The sequence below is a fragment of the Sphaerodactylus townsendi genome, linkage group LG12 (genome assembly GCF_021028975.2).
Source record: "Sphaerodactylus townsendi isolate TG3544 linkage group LG12, MPM_Stown_v2.3, whole genome shotgun sequence".
In the NCBI taxonomy this organism is placed as follows: Eukaryota; Metazoa; Chordata; class Lepidosauria; order Squamata; family Sphaerodactylidae; genus Sphaerodactylus; species Sphaerodactylus townsendi.
Window position 1 is genome coordinate 52,737,704 of NC_059436.1, and position 16,813 is coordinate 52,754,516.

Sequence of the window (16,813 nt, forward strand, 5' to 3'; positions counted from 1 at the left end):
CGATGGACGGATATACACAAGGGCTCGTTAATAATTCCTTCCTTGTTCTGTACTCCTGAGGGAGGTTTCTATGGTAAACCATAGGAAGCGAGAATGCCCCACTATTGTACTATAGTGGTGCAATCCATGGAACATATAATGCTTAACTGCCCCAAATACGAGGAAGCGAGGACCAGGCTTTTGACTTTTCTTCCTGCCAAGTTTAAGGAATACTCTGTTGATCGGCTTTTAGATCTAGAATTTGCAAATTTGCATCTAGCAGCCAAACGAACCTGCTCCCCAACACAACTCCTAATTCCATTTGAGCAGGAGACGTATGGCCTTTCATCTCCATACCTTCGCGAACCCAGCGCCAAGCAAGGAGAGTCCATACACCAAAATTTCCCCATGTGCGCCGTTATGCGCCTCTGCCCTAATAAAAGTGCGGTTCCAATAATTAGATAAATCCGCCTGTAGGTTATGCAGTTGCATTCTGGCAAAGTGGTTGAAATCCTGACTCACCAACTCTTGCACTGCACCAGATTCGACAACATCAGATCTAAATATATCAACTTACATTTTTTTCTTCCAATCTGGGCTGCCTGATCTGACTAGGTTATCTCTATTGTTAAGCAATCTTCGGACCCCTCGGCTCTTTGTAGAGATCGTAATTTCATTGCGAGGAATGGTTGAGAGTTCCCAGTAGAACGTATTTGTTGTGCTCCCCGTGGGGCCTTTTATCTATCATGTATCCATGCAATTGTTCCTGATAAATATTTTTAAATTTTTTAAGAATACTCTGTTGCTGGGAAGGTTGCATTCCTACTAAACAACTCTTCTTCTGTGATTTTAAATTCTGTAGCTAAGTTCCTTTTAGGAACTTTGGAATAATACCTGTGATGGTTTTATGTATGGAACATTTGTCTGGATAATGCTGGTTGTTATATTGGTATTATGCCCAATAAAGGTTTTATGTATGTAATAAGACATCACAGGAAATACCCCCCCCCCCGCTCAGATCCAGAATTATAAAGAATTTTTTCTCAGTGCCCACCCCCAGTGCCAGGCGAATAGGTGGTTGCTGGAATGGTGAATGTTTAGCCTGCCGTCCCCGGAGGCTCCCCGTCCACTTGTCTGATGCAATTGTCCTTCTGTTGCCGTCTGCAAACCCCAGCATGCACTGGGGCAGCAGGCTTTGTGTTGCAATGTTCTTGCTTCAGAGGCACAAACATTTGACAACAGGCACAGAGATGGAACGAAGAACACACACTGTCCCGGTCGCAGGGTGCCAAAAGAAACTGGGGAAGCGAGGCCCATGGCTTGACGATACTGCTATCGAACACGTGCAGAGCGTACCGGCAGCCTCGAGAGGGGAATCTTCAGATTTTCGCCAGATTTTCCAACCTGAGGCCAGAGAAAGAGCCAGGAGACCATTTGGAGCCCCTAAAAGTGGGTGGACATCTAAAGTAGCAGTGGCGTAGGAGGTGAAGAGCTCGTGTCTCTAATCTGGAGGAACCGGGTTTGATTCCCCGCTCTGCCGCCTGAGCTGTGGAGGCTTCTCTGGGGAATTCAGATTAGCCTGGGCACTCCCACACACGCCAGCTGGGTGACCTGGGGCTAGTCACAGCTTCTCGGAGCTCTCTCAGCCCCACAGGGTGTTTGTTGTGAGGGGGGAAGGGCAAGGAGATTGTCAGCCCCTTTGAGTCTCCTGCAGGAGAGAAAGGGGGGGATATAAATCCACATTCTTCTTCTTCTCTTCTTCCTTTGCACGGAACCGTTCTCCAGCTGCTTCTCGGCTTTCCTGGCTTACTCACTGAGGCAGCAGATAGGCCCCTGCTCCCACTGAATGGTTAAGCAGTTTAAGGATCACAAGGAGCAGCTCCCTGGGACCGGATGTGGCCTCACAGTCATAACTGCTTCACCAGATCAGCATGAAGAACTCTGCTGGCTGCAGCGCGGTTTCTGTTTCTCCTGCTGCCACAGGAGGTGGTGATGGCCACTAACCTGGATAGCTTTAAAAAGGGCTTGGATAGACTTACGGAGGAGAAGTCGATTTATGGCTGCCAATCTTGATCCTCCTTGATCTCACATTGCAAATGCCTTAGCAGACCAGGTGCTCAGGAGCAGCAGCAGCAGAAGGCCATTGCTTTCACCTCCTGCATGTGAGCTCCCAAAGGCACCTGGTGGGCCACTGCGAGTAGCAGAGAGCTGGACTAGATGGACTCTGGTCTGATCCAGCAGGCTCTTTCTTATGTTCTTAAGGCCCTTGCTTTCACCTCCTGCAGGTGAGCTCCCAAAGGCACCTGGTGGGCCACTGCGAGGAGCAGAGAGCTGACCTAGATCAGGGGTAGGGAACCTGCGGCTCTCCAGATGTTCAGGAACTACAATTCCCATCAGCCCCTACTAGCATGGCCAATTGGCCATGCTGACAGAGGCTGATGGGGTTATGGTTCCTGAACATTCTGGAAAACCACAGGCGGGGTTCCCTAACAAATTCTGGCCTAGATGAACTCTGCGTTGGTCTGATCCCGGCTGGCTTAATCTCTTACATGTTCTTAAGGCCCTTTGCTGGCCTCCTGCATGTGAGGCTCCCAAGGCACCTGGTGAGGCCACTGCGAGTAGCAAGAGCTGGACTTCAGATGGACTTCTGGTCTGATCCAGCAGGCTAGTTCTTATATTCTTAAGGCCCTTGCTTTCCACATCCTGCAGGTGAGCTCCCAAAGGCACCTCTGGTGGGCCATTCGCGAGGGAGCAGAGAAAGCTGGCCCTAGATGAACTCTGGTCACAATCAGCTGGCTTAATCTTATGTTCTTATGGCCCATTGCTTTCACCTCCTGCATCTTGAGCTCCCAAAGGCACCTTGGTGGGCCACCAAGTAGTAGCAGAGAGCTGAACTAGATGGACTCTGGTCTGATCAGCAGGTGGATTCTCTTATCTCTTAAGACCCATTTGCCTCCTGCATGTGAGCTCCCAAAAGGCACCTGGTGGGCCACTCGCGGTAAAGAGCTGGACTAGATCTGTGGTGACGAACCTTTGGCACTCCAGATGTTATGGACTACAATTCCCATCAGCCCCTGCCAGCATGACCAATTGGCCATTCTGGCAGGGGCTGATGGGAATCGTAGTCCATAACATCTGGAGTGCCAAAGGTTCGCCACCACTGGACTAGATGGACTCTGGTCTGATCCAGCTGGCTTGTTCTTATGTTCCATTCTTCTTCCACTAACAACCCAATTGCACAAATCATCACACCAGCAGGGCTAGTCACCTGAACAATATGCAACGTTGGCTTATTGGTATTTGGGTCTGAAAAGCCCGTAAGCGGCGGTTTCTGCTCAAGACCCTTCAGAGTTTGTTGCTCCCCCCTCCCCCAGGTTGCGCTTGGGCTCCACTCCTGAACTCCCCACCTCCCTTGCCTCCATGGCCCCAGCCCAGCTCCTGAGGTTGCATCAGAATTTTAAAGAACATTTTTTACATTTCTAAACACTTAATTGCTTTCCGGAGGACTCTAGGTGCACTGTTGCTCCAAATATATGAGATTACCCGCATGAACTTATAACACTTAGTTGAACAAGTGGCTGCCAGGGGTGGGGCCATCTTACTTCTGGGCGTGGGCAGAGGCGGTGCCAAGGGCACACATGCCCGGGTGTAGTTCCCCTTATGAGTCCGTGGCAGGTTAGCCTCCAAGATGCCTGGCGCCAGTTTCATATTGCTGCTACCCATTTGGAACCATTGGGGAGAGCCTTCTTTTGCAACCAATTCCCCCCACTGCATGGGGATGCAGCCAACCCTTTATGGGCATCCCAAAGAAGCAGGGCAGTCCCAGCTGCATACCTCAGGATCGCTTCTGCATGGGATCCACTCCACGTGATCTTGTGGTACCCCTATTTCCACCTGCTCCCTAACCTTCACCCTCATAACTTCTGAAACACAAGAGACATGTTTGAATAACAGCCGTGTTGTGAGCCGCCTCGAGCCCTTCGGGGATGAGGCGGCTTATAAGTCGAATAATAAACAAACAAACAAACAAAGGCAGAATCCCCACCTTCCTAGTGCGGTGCTTAATTTGGGTTATTCCATTTTTTAAAAAGCAATGTTTTCTCGTTTTCATTGGTTCTCAAAGTCATCAACAGTGCCTCAGACCACTTCCGAAGGAGAATGCCCCACTTAATAGACCACAGGAGGATTCTGGGTAGACCTGCTCTTCCCAAAGGGAACACAGCGCCAGAGAAGCCGGAGGGATTGGGATGCGGGGAAGAAACGGCAGAACGCCTGCTGCAGAATAAACCAGAATTGGAACTGAATTTAAATTTTAAAATGCTCATATATTTTTCTTTTACTTTTTAAAAAAACAATTCTAATACATTTGTTCAAAATACTGCAATTTCCAGCAGAACGTTATTTATTTATTTTTTTAAAACTTTTTTGTAGTGAACAATAATATGTGGTAGTGATTTCACAGTAGAGTAGACCTGAAGGAGAGTGCTGGCTGGGGCACAACAGAAGACCCGTGGTCTGGTTTTGCAAGAAGGCCAGGGGAAAAGGAAAATCCATTCCTCTGAAGGAGAACATGATCTCTGAAGAAGGCAGCCGATAAAAGCTGATTTCTGCACAGTCTTGAAAACGTTTGCCTGCACTGTTGTAGGCTGAACATACACATGAGAGATTTAGAACAAATTTTATAATAGCAGAAAAACACCCCCCCCAAAATTATGTAAGAATATGCAAGGGTTAAAATTACATTTGTACAAAAATAGATATTTTAACTTCATTGTCATTTTAGATATTTTGTTTACCTTTTAAAAAAATCTTTAATTTTTATCTTTGTCATCCTTTCTAGATTTCTTTTTCAGCTATGCGCTCCACAGCAAAGGCATCCATTTTCTATGTGTTGGGAAATGCTAAAGCTAGGGTTGAGTCCGCCTCTTGCTTCCCCTACCCCCTCCTCCCCAAAAGCATCCTAAAATAGATGCAACAATTCCCGGGGGGTTGCGCAGGTCTGCCCTCGACGCCCGCCATTGAAGGGGGTGAGGTGGGGACCAGAAGGGAGGTTCCAATGTAGAGTCGTTGCTTTCATAAAGCACATAAAAATGAGCGGGAAACCCCAAGACGCTGAAACACAAAAAGAACTGGGAACACAAAGATAACACTTAAAAGTCTGTAATTGCTATGGGTATAATATATGTATATGATGAATGAGAATATTTATACAGTGTACCTATCTACACTACATACATGTATACAAAACACTTGCACTTCGCCGCATACGCCCGCGCTGCCTTGCCTTGCTTTACACAGGTCTCATCTTCCACTGTGTCCTGGGATGCCTCCAGCAGGTTGACCGTTCTGGAGGACAGGGCATCGGGACGAGGGGCAGCCAAGGGGCAGGAGAGGGTGGCTTGCCGGGCGCGGCAATGTTGCACCAGCGTGGGGTCATGCCACACGAGGGGGCGCCCCGGATGCCAAGGGGGAGGGCGGCCCGTAGCTCTTCCAAGCACCCATCGCATTTCGTTTGTGGTCACGAGATGGAGCCGCCAAGAATTCCACGCCATGTGGCTGAAGGCGCGACTCCAGACCCAGACTCTTCCCATACCAGGGCCCTCCTGCTTCGCTGCCCCAGCGCTGTGGCCGTTCAGCGGCGGCAGCCGAGGAGTCAGGAGGCGGCTGCCTCTGAAGGCTGCAGGTGAGCTGTGACTGGGGGCAGCAGCTGCCTATCTGGCAGCAGAGAGAAGAATGTGCAGAGCTGGCCCTTCCACAGTCCAGAACTTGGCAACACTGGATCCATCTTGCTTTAAAAAAGTGAGGTCATTGTGTCCTGGCCTAACAGAAGAGCGTCTCGTTGTTAAACCTCTGCAGATAACCACTGGCCCCCTCCGCTGTGTGTGGGCTGATGGGCCAGAAAAAGCAAGACCCAAAATGTTACAACAAAAAAACCGGAAAGAGGACACAAAGGCAACGGAGGGTGTCACCCTTCGGAGTGGTGGAGTCCCCACAGGGCTTTGGCAGTAGCTTTGCGTATCCTCTGGGAAGGGAAATCAACCACTGGGCTCCACAATTTGCCCTCTTGCTTCAATCTAGGACAGCAGAATCTGTCCACTGCATGGAGGTCTTATCTGCATTGGTCACGTGAGGGGTTGGAAATCGCTCTAGCTCAGGGGTCTGCAACCTGCAGCTCTCCAGATGTTCACGGACTACAATTCCCATCAGCCCCTGCCAGCATGGTGGCAGGGGCTGATGGGAATTGTAGTCCGTGAACATCTGGAGAGCTGCAGGTTGCAGACCCCTGCTCTAGCTACACTCCCAAGTTTTTAGGTAGGCCTCTGCCCCACAGCAGAACAGTCTGTGAGACCTGCTATGATCTGGCAAAGCCCTAAGCAAGGGGACAAGTTTACCTCTTGCATTTCTCCAAATCTGGAACCCGTCTAAAACCCTGAAATGTGAGGACTCAGATGCTTATAATTTCTGACAGAAACCAGCCCCAATCAGCTCTGGTTTCCAGTGCTGTTATCCTGACCACCATGGGCAGGGAAGATGGTAGCCTTGAGCTCTTGGAAAGCAAGGCTTCTGCAACCCGAACAGTTCGGACAACCAGGAGAACCACGTCCCGATCCTCCAAGCCAAAGATTTCTCCATTCTTGACGTCAGGGTGAAAAGCTGCTCAGATAACAGAACTGATTGGCAGAGAGGCCCACAGCCAAGAAGTGGGCTGGGAGAAAGCCATGGCCTGCAGGACTAGATGGGTGGAGATGGCAGGGAAGAGCGAGAAGGCAGAGCGGGGCCTCGGGAGAGGCAGCCTGAGACGCATCCCAGAGCAGGACAATCTCACAACCCCAATTTCAAGGCCCGCTGAGACTGATGCCAAGGGCTGCTGGAGGTATTATTATTATTGGGGAAGCGGTGTTTTAAAGGCGGCTCCAGAAATCCTTTTCAAAACAATGGGGGAAATGCCAGATGCAAATGAAACTTCTGGAGAGGATCCATGCCTGTTGCCTTCGTGGTCTTCGCCCAACCTTCTATGAAGAGCCAGTTTCTTCTACCAAAAACAACATATTCCTTCCATCGTGTATTCTGCTGAAGAAAATTCCACTTCAGGAGCTATCTGCTCAACGTAATGCCGTACTCTTTGGAGGGTCGTTGCCCCACTTACCTCGACCACCCTGTGCTGCGCGCTACTCTCCGCGCGCGTCATTTCTGGCGCGCTCCCGGGCTTCCCCGCCGTTTTGAGGAGCGCCAGGAATGATGCGCGCTGAGGGGGCGCGACAGCAGCAGCGTCGGGGCGGCTGCGTTGTCGCCGGCCCTGTAGTGGGGAGTGCCGGGGGACCCCGCGCTACTTGGCGGCAGTAGCGCGCCAAGTCGGAAAGTAAGTCGGACAGTAAGTCGGAAAACGACCGAGGATTTCCTATTCCTCAAATCACACTTTCAAGCCAGAATTTGCAGCATGAGGGGATAAACACTGACTCGGTTTTTTTAAAAAAGACAGTTGAGACCCCCCAGCAGTTGAGAGCACGAGCCTGTGTAGAAGACAACCCACCTTGGCTGGCCCTCTTTTCCATGAACATTTGCCACAATCCCTCTTAACAGGCTCAAATGTGTTTTTTTAAAATAATGGTTCTGCATTGATGTGGCCCACCTGGAGCGCCACAAACCTGTCTGGGCTCTTCGAAAGTCTGCCAAGATGTTAAGCTGGGACAGGGGATGGGGGTGTCCGAGGCTTGGCCGCTGTGGGTTTTTGTTTCTGTTTCAAACAACTCTTGAGATCTGGTGGCAAACCTTTGGCACTCCAGATGTTATGGACTACAATTCCCATCAGCCCCTTCCAATTGGCCATGCTGGCAGGGGCTGATGGGAATTGTAGTCCATAACATCTGGAGCGCCAAAGGTTCGCCACCACGGATCTAGGACAACTGAAAACCATCATCCCCAAGCAAAAGTCCATCTAGCCCAGCTTCGTCATTTCAATCGTGACCCGCCAAAATGCTTCCTATAAAGCAGCCCGGACTGTCCTTTGCGTGCTCTGGCTGGCCTGCGATTTGATTGGCTGGCTCTGCTAATGACAGAGTTTCCTCTTAGCACACAAAAGTGCACTCAAACACACACTCATACACACACACACACTGTCACACAAACCCCCAAGTAGAAATGACTGCCCTGCCCTTCACACTCCTGTAGGATTCCAACCTTTAGCGCACGGCAGCCCTTTCGCCTATCATTCCCTCGCTCTTAAGTCGAAAGGCCGGTCGAGAAGGTTCTGGCCAACGCAGCCAGATTTCAACCCCACCCTTTTGAGATGTTCAAAACACTGAAAAGGAAAAGAGATCATTTTTTTGCTTTTTAAACGGAGGGCAAAAACACGACATCCCTTCAATCTCGCCACCCCACCCCCAGTCCATCCGCCTGCAGGGGAGCGAGCAAGAGCGTTGCCCATCCCACCCTGCCACAATCCAGCAGATCAGACAATTCGGCGTGTGCGTGTGCAGGGACAACCACAGCCACAAAAATGGGGGAGACAAAAGGGACCCAAAGGCCCGGCTGCTTGGAAATCCATCTGTGCCCAGGAAAGAGGGGTCGGGTGAATGGTGGTGGGGGGCCTTTGGTGTGGTTGAAGCCTGTGGTCTCTACATCCACAACAGGTGTCACGAAGCCGGGAACTGGATCCTGGGAAGCAGCAGAGATGGCAAAACCAGGAAAAGGGCTCTGTCGGCACTGTGGCCGGGCACAGTGTCACGCAGGGGGCAGCAGTTAGTGTCTCTTGCACCGGGGAGGAAGTGGCAGAACAGAGGGAGGCCTTGTGTGTGTGTGTGTGTGGGGTAGGGGCCTGTTGGGGTCTCAGACCAGAGGCCCTCTTTTAAGTCATTTGGTGGGGGGCTTCCAGCATCTCCATCAAGAAGGTGTCGATCGGCGTGTCGCCTATTAGCTTGAAGAAGAAGAGATGCTCCAAGCATTTCAGGCCGATGGAGCGAAGGGCAGGCAGGCGAAGCAGCAGCTTGGCAAACCTAGAAAGGAAAACGGGCATGGTAGGACGGTGGGAAAACAACATCAGAGAATCTGCCACGACGGTTGTAAATTGACGTTCAAAACATGAATTCGATGAGAAATGGGGTCTTTATCTGTATATATAAAAATCTATCAGTGCGTTTTCCTGCTGACAGGTACTCTCCCAAACTACTGGACCGATTGCTTTGAAATTTTCACACAACGTCGCATTCGTGTGCGGCCAGGTTTCCATACTGTTTCCACACCTCCTGTTGTGTACGTGTCACAACTGTGCCAGTTATTGTGTACATGCCACACCTGTGACAGTTGGAACCACAGTTCTGTTCCACAACAGCGCCATCTGCTGGCCGTCAAAGCAGCACCCTCTGATACAAGGGAACCAACCATGCCTTCCTTGAAAACCACTGCCTTATGGAGTGAAAGGGATGGGGCGGGCCATCTGGACATGACCCACCCACCCTAGCGGAGGACGGGGAAGGTGAGGGAGGGTCCGGGGGTTTGCTGGACCAAACACTCTGAAATTTGAACACAACGTAGCTCATACCTCCCAGCGTGTTTTCAGCTAGGTAATTTGCCCGCCCTGAGCCCTCAAGGAGAGGGCGGTATATAAAACTAATAATAAATAAAATAAATAAAATAAAGGGAAGGAAAGGGAAGGGAAGGGAAGGGAGTGAAAGGGACAGGACTAGCCACCTGCACATGGCCCACCCACCCTAGCAAAGGAAGGGGAACGTTAGGGAGGGACTGGCCGGGTTGCCATGCAAGAGAACGGGAGAGAGGGAGGGGAGGGAGGGGCCCCTTGCCCCTCCCCTGCCCCTCCCCTCCCTTGCAAGCATTGTGCAATGACACATGTTCGAACCATTCGCTTCTCTTTTTCTTTCTTTTCCACTTCACCAGACTCAGCCACAGCAACGCGTGGCCGGGCCCGCTAGTTTTTATTAAGAATCTGAATCGATTATGTAAAAAACAGATAACTAGAGGACTGAAACATGATAATGACTAAGATATAATAACTGGACTAATAAAAATGCTTTGGAGCTGATGGATAAATGACAAAGATTTGAAGACCTTATAATGGTCTCTCTAGTAAGCTGAAAACGTTATATTGGGATCCAATATGTAACGTGTATTTAATATAAGAGTGGATAGACATCTCTTAAGCTTTGATCTCAACTATTTTCTAGTACTTCTTTGTTTCTAATCTGTTTAATATATTTTGGAAAATAATTTAAAAAATGTTTTTTAAAAAGAAAGGAATATGGAGGTTAGAAAGCAAAGGAAGGTCATACAGGGCCTCCCTTGGGATGCATACGAACATGGCTGCTATGTGGAGTTGCCAACTGACCTGCAGAAAAATAGGCTTAAGGGCAGCAGGGGAGGAATCGCCCTATTAAGCCTCTGTAAAGGGCCAGTTGGCTTCCCTCCTATGGTCAACAAGTTGGGCTATCAGCCCTGCAAGTTTCCATCCTTTCAAGCTGATGGTGCGGAGTTCCTTGTCTGTGCACAGTATGATCAAGAGAGCTTCCATCTGCTGCAGTGAATCTATTGCCCCACAATTTCCCTGGGTATAAACAGCTGCTCTTGAAGAGCCCCACACGCTGCAGGAGTCTTCATTGAAAGCAAGCAACAAATTTCCACAGCAGAGTGAAGAACATGAGCTCTTCAGGTATCCAGGCAGATACTTGAAAAAAAAGCTTAAGGGCAGCCGGGCCCGGGGATCCCATTAAGAAGAAGAAGAAGAGTTTGGATTTATATCCCCCCTTTCTCTCCTGTAGGAGACTCAAAGGGGCTGACAATCTCCTTGCCCTTCCCCTCTCACAACAAACACCCTGTGAGGTGGGTGGGGCTGAGAGAGCTCCGAAAAGCTGTGACTAGCCCAAGGTCACCCAGCTGGCGTGTGTGGGAGTGCACACTGAATTCCCCAGATAAGCCTCCACAACTCAAGCGGCAGAGCTGGGAATCAAACCCGGTTCCTCCAGATCAGAGTGCACCTGCTCTTGGCCACTGCTCTTACCCGCTACGCCACTGCTGCTCCTCAAAGTGACGGGACAGATACCTGAAAATGGAACTTACAAAACAAAAGGGCTTGCCAAGTATCATTGACTGTTGATGCTGACTTTGAAAATAACATATTTCAACTGAGTACCAGTAAATATCCGCGCCACACAGGCTGAATTACGGCTGGTTCTTGCTACCCTTTTCCTCTTTGCCCTCACTGACCTTGCCCTCATTTGCTGTTTAATCCCCTGGGCTGCAGGAACACACTGAGAAGTTAGTTTACAAGCGTCAGTGACATCATCACTTCCAATGCAGAGCTGTGACATCACTTTGAGGGGAAAATCTCGGAGTCTGCCACGTCCAGTAGGACTAAGCAGCAGCCAGAGCAAATGAGGACACGGAATGTGGAAGCAAACAAAGGAAACGGCACAGAGAAGAACAGCTCAGCAACCAGGCAGGCGTGTTCATGGCATTGGCTGGAAAATCACAATAAACGGGAGCTGCTCACGAAAAGGAGCACCGAATGAGATGCGAAGGCTCGCTCCAGGCTGGAATTCAGATTAATTCGTTTCCTCTGAGTCTTGGAAAGAAACACCTTTCACCAGATCTCTGAGCTCTCGTCTCCCTACACCCTGCAGCTGTTTTATGTGAATATATCGTACACCACCCCCTCCCCAAAGCATACACAACATTCATTTTTTTAATTGTCAATGCATGCGAATGTGAGGTTTTGAAAGATGCAACGAGGTCAGTGATGGCGAACCTTTTCGAGACCGAGTGCCCAAACGGCAACCCAAAACCCACTTATTTATCGCAAAGTGCCCACACGGCAATTTAACCTGAATACTGAGGTTTTAGTTTAGAAAAAACGGTTGGCTCTGAGGCGTGCGTTACTCAGGAGTAAGCTTGGTGGTAGTCGGTGGCTTTGCTTTGAAGCAACCATGCAACTCTTCCAACCTAGGAGGGTTACTCAGAAGCAAGGCCCATTGCCAGCAACTGAGCTTACTCCCAGGTAAAGGATCGCGCTTTAGTTTGCATGAAAATCAGTGGGGTTTAACAGCGCTTAACAGGGTTACCTACACTGCTTCCCCAAAACTAGGTCTTAGGTTTAATGCTAATAATCGAGCCCAGTGACCCAGGCCAGCCTAGATGTGGGGGGGGGGGGGCACTCTGCTTGCGAGTGCCCACAGAGAGGACTCTGAGTGCCACCTCTGGCACCTGAGCCATAGGTTCGCCACCACTGAATTAGGGTTTGAATCCAGGACCGAACAAGCTGAGCAGGGGAGGGGGGTGGAGGGAGTGTTCCTAGCTCAGCCCTCTGGCCTGTGTGCTCTGTTTGAGTGCTGAGCTGGCAATTGCCGTGGGAAGAAGGACAAGAACATGCAACTCAAGATCTCCTCCTCTTGGAGCTTCACCAATCAGGGAAAGGGGGGGGGTGCCGAAGCAGCCCCCCCTTCCCCTCTGTGAGCAAACTTGGGACCGCTTTTGCTTGGAACTGTTCCCTCTCGTCTCTCTGTCTGGAGGGAGGGAGTTACTGGGTACACCAATACAAACAAGCCTCTGGCCAGCTGTTTATTCATGAGAGACAATAACAGGTTCTGTTCCTAGTTAGAAGTAACTGGCTGCTGAGAATGAGCCCCCTCTTCTTCTCCCTTCCCCATGTTTTGGCATCGCCCCGTAGAGCATTCTCTGCTCCCCAGGGGACGCAACGCAGAGAAGAACCCATTGCCAGACAGAGGAAGCGCATTCCGTGGCAAAGTAATTCTCCATGCATCTGATTTTTCTTTCTTTAATGCAGAGGAAAAAAGGGGATACTCTTCCCTCACAAAGAACAACAGGCAAAAAGAAATGAGGCCTTCCGACATTCAAAGCTCAGAAAAGGCCAGATAAACTGAGCGCTAAATTAGCAACGGCACCATTTGGCTCTTGGAACAATGGCCCTTTCCCCACTTACCTTAAGCCCTGCGCTACTCTCCTCAAGTAGCGCAGGGTCCAGCTGCACTCCCCACTTCAGGGGCAGCGAGAACACAGCCGCCCCGACGCTGCCTCTCTCGCGCCCCCTCACCGTGCGTAATTCCTGGCGCCTTTTGAAATGGCGCCTTTTGATGACCCCGGGGAAGCCGGGGCGCGTGCCAGGAATTGTGCGCGCTGGGAATTGCGTGCAGCAACCCTCGGACAAAGGTAAGTGGGGAAAGGGTCAATGACCACTGAAAACTTGTCCTTCAAAGCGCATTTCTGCTGCGGGAGGGAATGAGATCAAATAGCCACCGTCATTTACAGACAAACCCCCAAAATAAAAGTTAAGCCATCCATTTTTTTAAGGATCCGCCAAAATGGCACACGACAGTGTGCCTCACAAAACCAGCGGGCAGGCTTTTGAATCCTCTGAGGCTGATTTTGCACAGGCAACACTAACGGGTTAAATGAGCCCTGCGTTGCTCGTGCCACCATTAGCATGGTGGGTGCAGGGGATAGTCAGGATCACTGGCATTCCTGTAGAAGGAGGCAGCATGTTTCATATGCAAAACGCTGTGTTTCCCTGCAAACCGTGCACCCGAGAATCCCTCCCACCTGAAAATCCCCTTCACTGATTTACCGGCACATTTTTTTTTTTTTTTTTTTTTTTTTTTTTTTTTTTTTTTTTTTTTTTTTTTTTTTAACATGGCCGCCACGAAAAATCCCACTCTAATGAAAGCGGAACGCGGGGGAAGTCCACCTTAATGAGGGTGGACAGAAGAGGCGAGGGGATAGAGATAGCTTCCCTGCTTGCGGTAGTTCAGCACAAAGCAAGCAGGAGGCGACTGAAAAGCTCAAAGTTAGAAGGGGAGAGAAGTTTAGCTGTTTGGCAGCTTTCATTTTAACCGAGGTTTTAACCCGAATTAGAGAACGGGTCAGAAGTGTTTGGGGGGTGAGTTCTGTTGGAACTCCCCCCCTCCCAATAATGCTTTTAAAAAGGGACTGAACTCATTCTATTTTGCCTGTGCCAAATCACCCTAACTGGTATCTGGACATTTAGCACTAAAAAGTGTATTTGGGATTGGGGGGGTTAGGGTTAGGGCGGGGGGGCAGGAGTTGTTTCAAGGTGTCGCAGCAACGCACAGCAGCTCTCGCCTTGAGAAAACAAACAGGCTTTGAAGGGATGCTGGAGGGCGCAAAGCAGATTTCCAAGTTGCATGGAGCTGCTTGGTTAATGTAGTAGTGCACTGCCGACCCAGCAGTGCCGTAGTGCGCAGAAAACGTTAGGGGCATGCGGACCTGCGGTACTTGCGGTCGCATCGCACCCTCCTCATCCCCATGAGTCCACGGGTCATGGGCATACTGGCTCAATCACGCAGGGACAGTAATTCTTGCCCCAGGTGAGGATTGGAAACCAGGCAGCGTGCGGCTCCTCTCCATGCGCGTAGCCAGATGAGATCATGCATCACATGATGATCTCCCGACATGATGATCTCGACCTGCAAACCTCGGAACTCCCCAGTCCTCCTCTACGCCCCAATGGCGGTAACAATAAAGGTGCCAGGAACCCGGCAGGCGGAGACTTCGCTAGGAACGGACCTCCGGTCTCCGCTGCTGATCTCCACAGATGTTATCTCCGGCTAAATACCGTTCTTCACGCTGACCGGCGTGGAGTCGACTACAAGCTAGTGCGAAACCGGGAATCCTCGAACCTCCACCCTGCTCACGTGTCGTACCAGGAAGGGCGGCGATACGAAGTCAGCTGGATCGAGCGCATCCAGGACCACCGTTCGGTATCGCCTGTCCTCTGGATCGGCGCATCCAGAGACTCGCGTCCTAGGACACTCGTCCGGCGGAACACGGTGAGTATAGGAGCTTGCAAAAGCAGGGCTTATGACAAAACGCGTTGGCGAACTGGCGTTAGCCGAAATCGCGGCAAGGTCCCGTGAAGAAGGAATGCGCCCGAATTGGTTGAAGAGATTAGGCTCAGTGTCCATGAGTACCAGAGGGGACGGTGAATGCCAAGGACTGGGGAAAACATCAGGCGCACTCTTGGCACGAAACCTGGCGCCCGATGTCGCTGCTACTGGCGTCAAGGAGACAATGTTTTGTAAAAGCCATCAGCCTGCAGACCCTCGAAACCACGCCCGTAGGCGCCTCTTTTCGATCTTTCGCGTAGCTGGCAATTTCAACCCACGATTTTCTCTATCCACTAAATTGGGCCTGTCCTCCTTCTGCCCCCCTGGCTCTTCACCCATTTCAAACTCTCCGGCGGCTCAGCGCCCCTCTGCTCGCCTTCCTTTTCCGAAGCCACTGCACCTCCGTCCAGGCGCCCGCGTAATGGGCGGCGGGTTTCAAACTCTTGAAGCGTGTGTAGCCCGCGATCTGCAGAAGAAAGAAACCCTGGCGGAAGGCGATACCCGGCATATTCTTGCATTATTGCCCCATCCACTTCTGAATCACGAGGAGGAGGATGGCATAGTTAAGTGGTTGTCAAATTGCAGCCCCCTGAGCTATAATATCCTTACCGAGCTCCGCCAAAGCAATGCGGGCCGGTAAGGAGTCACTAGCCCCAGGCTGAGGAGGGCATGCTGGGAGCCGCCATAAAGGAACCACCTAATGGTTCCAGATGACTGGAAAACCACCTTCGCGTGCTCCTAGAGCCCTCACGCCAATGATTGTGGTCTGGAAGGTAGTTTAATGACATTGCTTCAACCAGGCAGCCACCTCTTGGTATTACTCACCATACGCTCGGCTTCACGGTTTTGAGTGCTTTTGCCAATCCCGCGATCAGTTGTCCTTGCCTGAGAGACCACCCTTCACGATTAAGCCTCTGGAGTAAATACTATAAGGCGTTTATCCAAAGTCCCCAATGCCGGCCAGCCAACCCAGGTTTCTCCTCCATCCGTGGCGGAAACCCCAAGAGGCCCTATGCTGAATTTGTGAACAGGACTCAGGGAAGCTCAAAGAGGCAGGTAGATAATGAGGAGGCCCAAAGCGGGCTCCTCATCTTCGCCAAAGAGCAGCTTCCATGGAGTGCCGCCAGAACAATCAGACCCCTGAGCAAAATCCACGGGCTTGGCAGGCAGCTGCTTAAGGCTTGCCAGGACGTGGGTCCTCCGCCCACCAAGCTAGCCTCCTGCTTGCCAGCACTCTCCACCCGGCGAGGAGACAGTCTCAGGATGACTGCTTTAACTCTTGCGGCGGGCTACGGGCACTTCCGAAGGGAGTGTAAGGCAGCCGGTGGGGGCCTACAACCCGATGGAGGAGGTCCTCCCAGGAGGAAGGCCACCTAAAACCGGTGCCCGTTGCCAGAAGGGCTTCCATTGGAGAAGCGACTGCCCGTCGGGAAACTCCCGCCAGGCGTCTCCCCAACCAGGACCAAGGAGGAGAGTACTAGAGCAAACCCAAAGCGCCAAAGGCCCCTGCCAAAACCACCCCCGCTCTGCGTGGCATCTGGCTGCATGCACCCAGCCCATCTCCTTTAAGTTCCCCACGAGGGTTCTTGTGGCCCCAACCCAGTATGGCAGAGCCCATCCCTACGGGACAGTGGGCTAGTGCTGCCAAAAGCCTCTGCAGCTGAACAGGGACTGTTCATGCGTCCCCGGGTATTCGACTCCCGCGCGCAAGTTACATCCACCTTCAGGTCTGGACAAACATCCCACAGGAGCTGCCGCGGTCGCTTCGCATCAGCTGATTCTCTTGCCCCATCGCTGCGCTGCCGACCCAATATAAAGGCCTACGAGCCCCAGCGGCCAGCATGGCGCCAGCCTACACCACCGTGCTTGGCGGTGGAGGCGCCTATCGGGAGCTCCCGTCATATCTGCAGAGCTGCTATTACGAAGGAGATCTGGTTCAAGGCCTGAGGCGGACACGGCGGCTGATG

At 51.3% G+C, this 16,813-nt stretch overlaps 1 protein-coding gene and 1 long non-coding RNA gene across 5 annotated transcripts in view; both read right to left on the reverse strand.

Moving 5' to 3' along the window:
* Positions 1-4,282: 4,282 nt before the first annotated feature.
* LOC125441762 lies at positions 4,283-7,750 on the reverse strand. The gene is made up of 2 exons (XR_007245901.1): positions 6,276-7,750; positions 4,283-6,145 (listed from the first exon to the last, which is right to left on the reverse strand). It is a non-coding gene; the product is annotated as an uncharacterized LOC125441762 (long non-coding RNA).
* Positions 7,751-7,841: 91 nt separating this feature from the next.
* The window catches only part of RXRA (retinoid X receptor alpha), a 190,036-nt gene continuing 181,064 nt past the window's right edge, over positions 7,842-16,813 (reverse strand). For 2 of the 4 annotated variants that reach the window (XM_048512638.1, XM_048512636.1), the window contains exon 11: positions 7,842-8,972. In XM_048512638.1, coding sequence (XP_048368595.1) covers positions 8,825-8,972 — 148 coding nt within the window. In that variant the 3' untranslated portion in view covers positions 7,842-8,824. The remainder of the gene's footprint in view (positions 8,973-16,813) is intronic. The other 2 variants (XM_048512639.1, XM_048512637.1) reach the window with 1 other exon arrangement.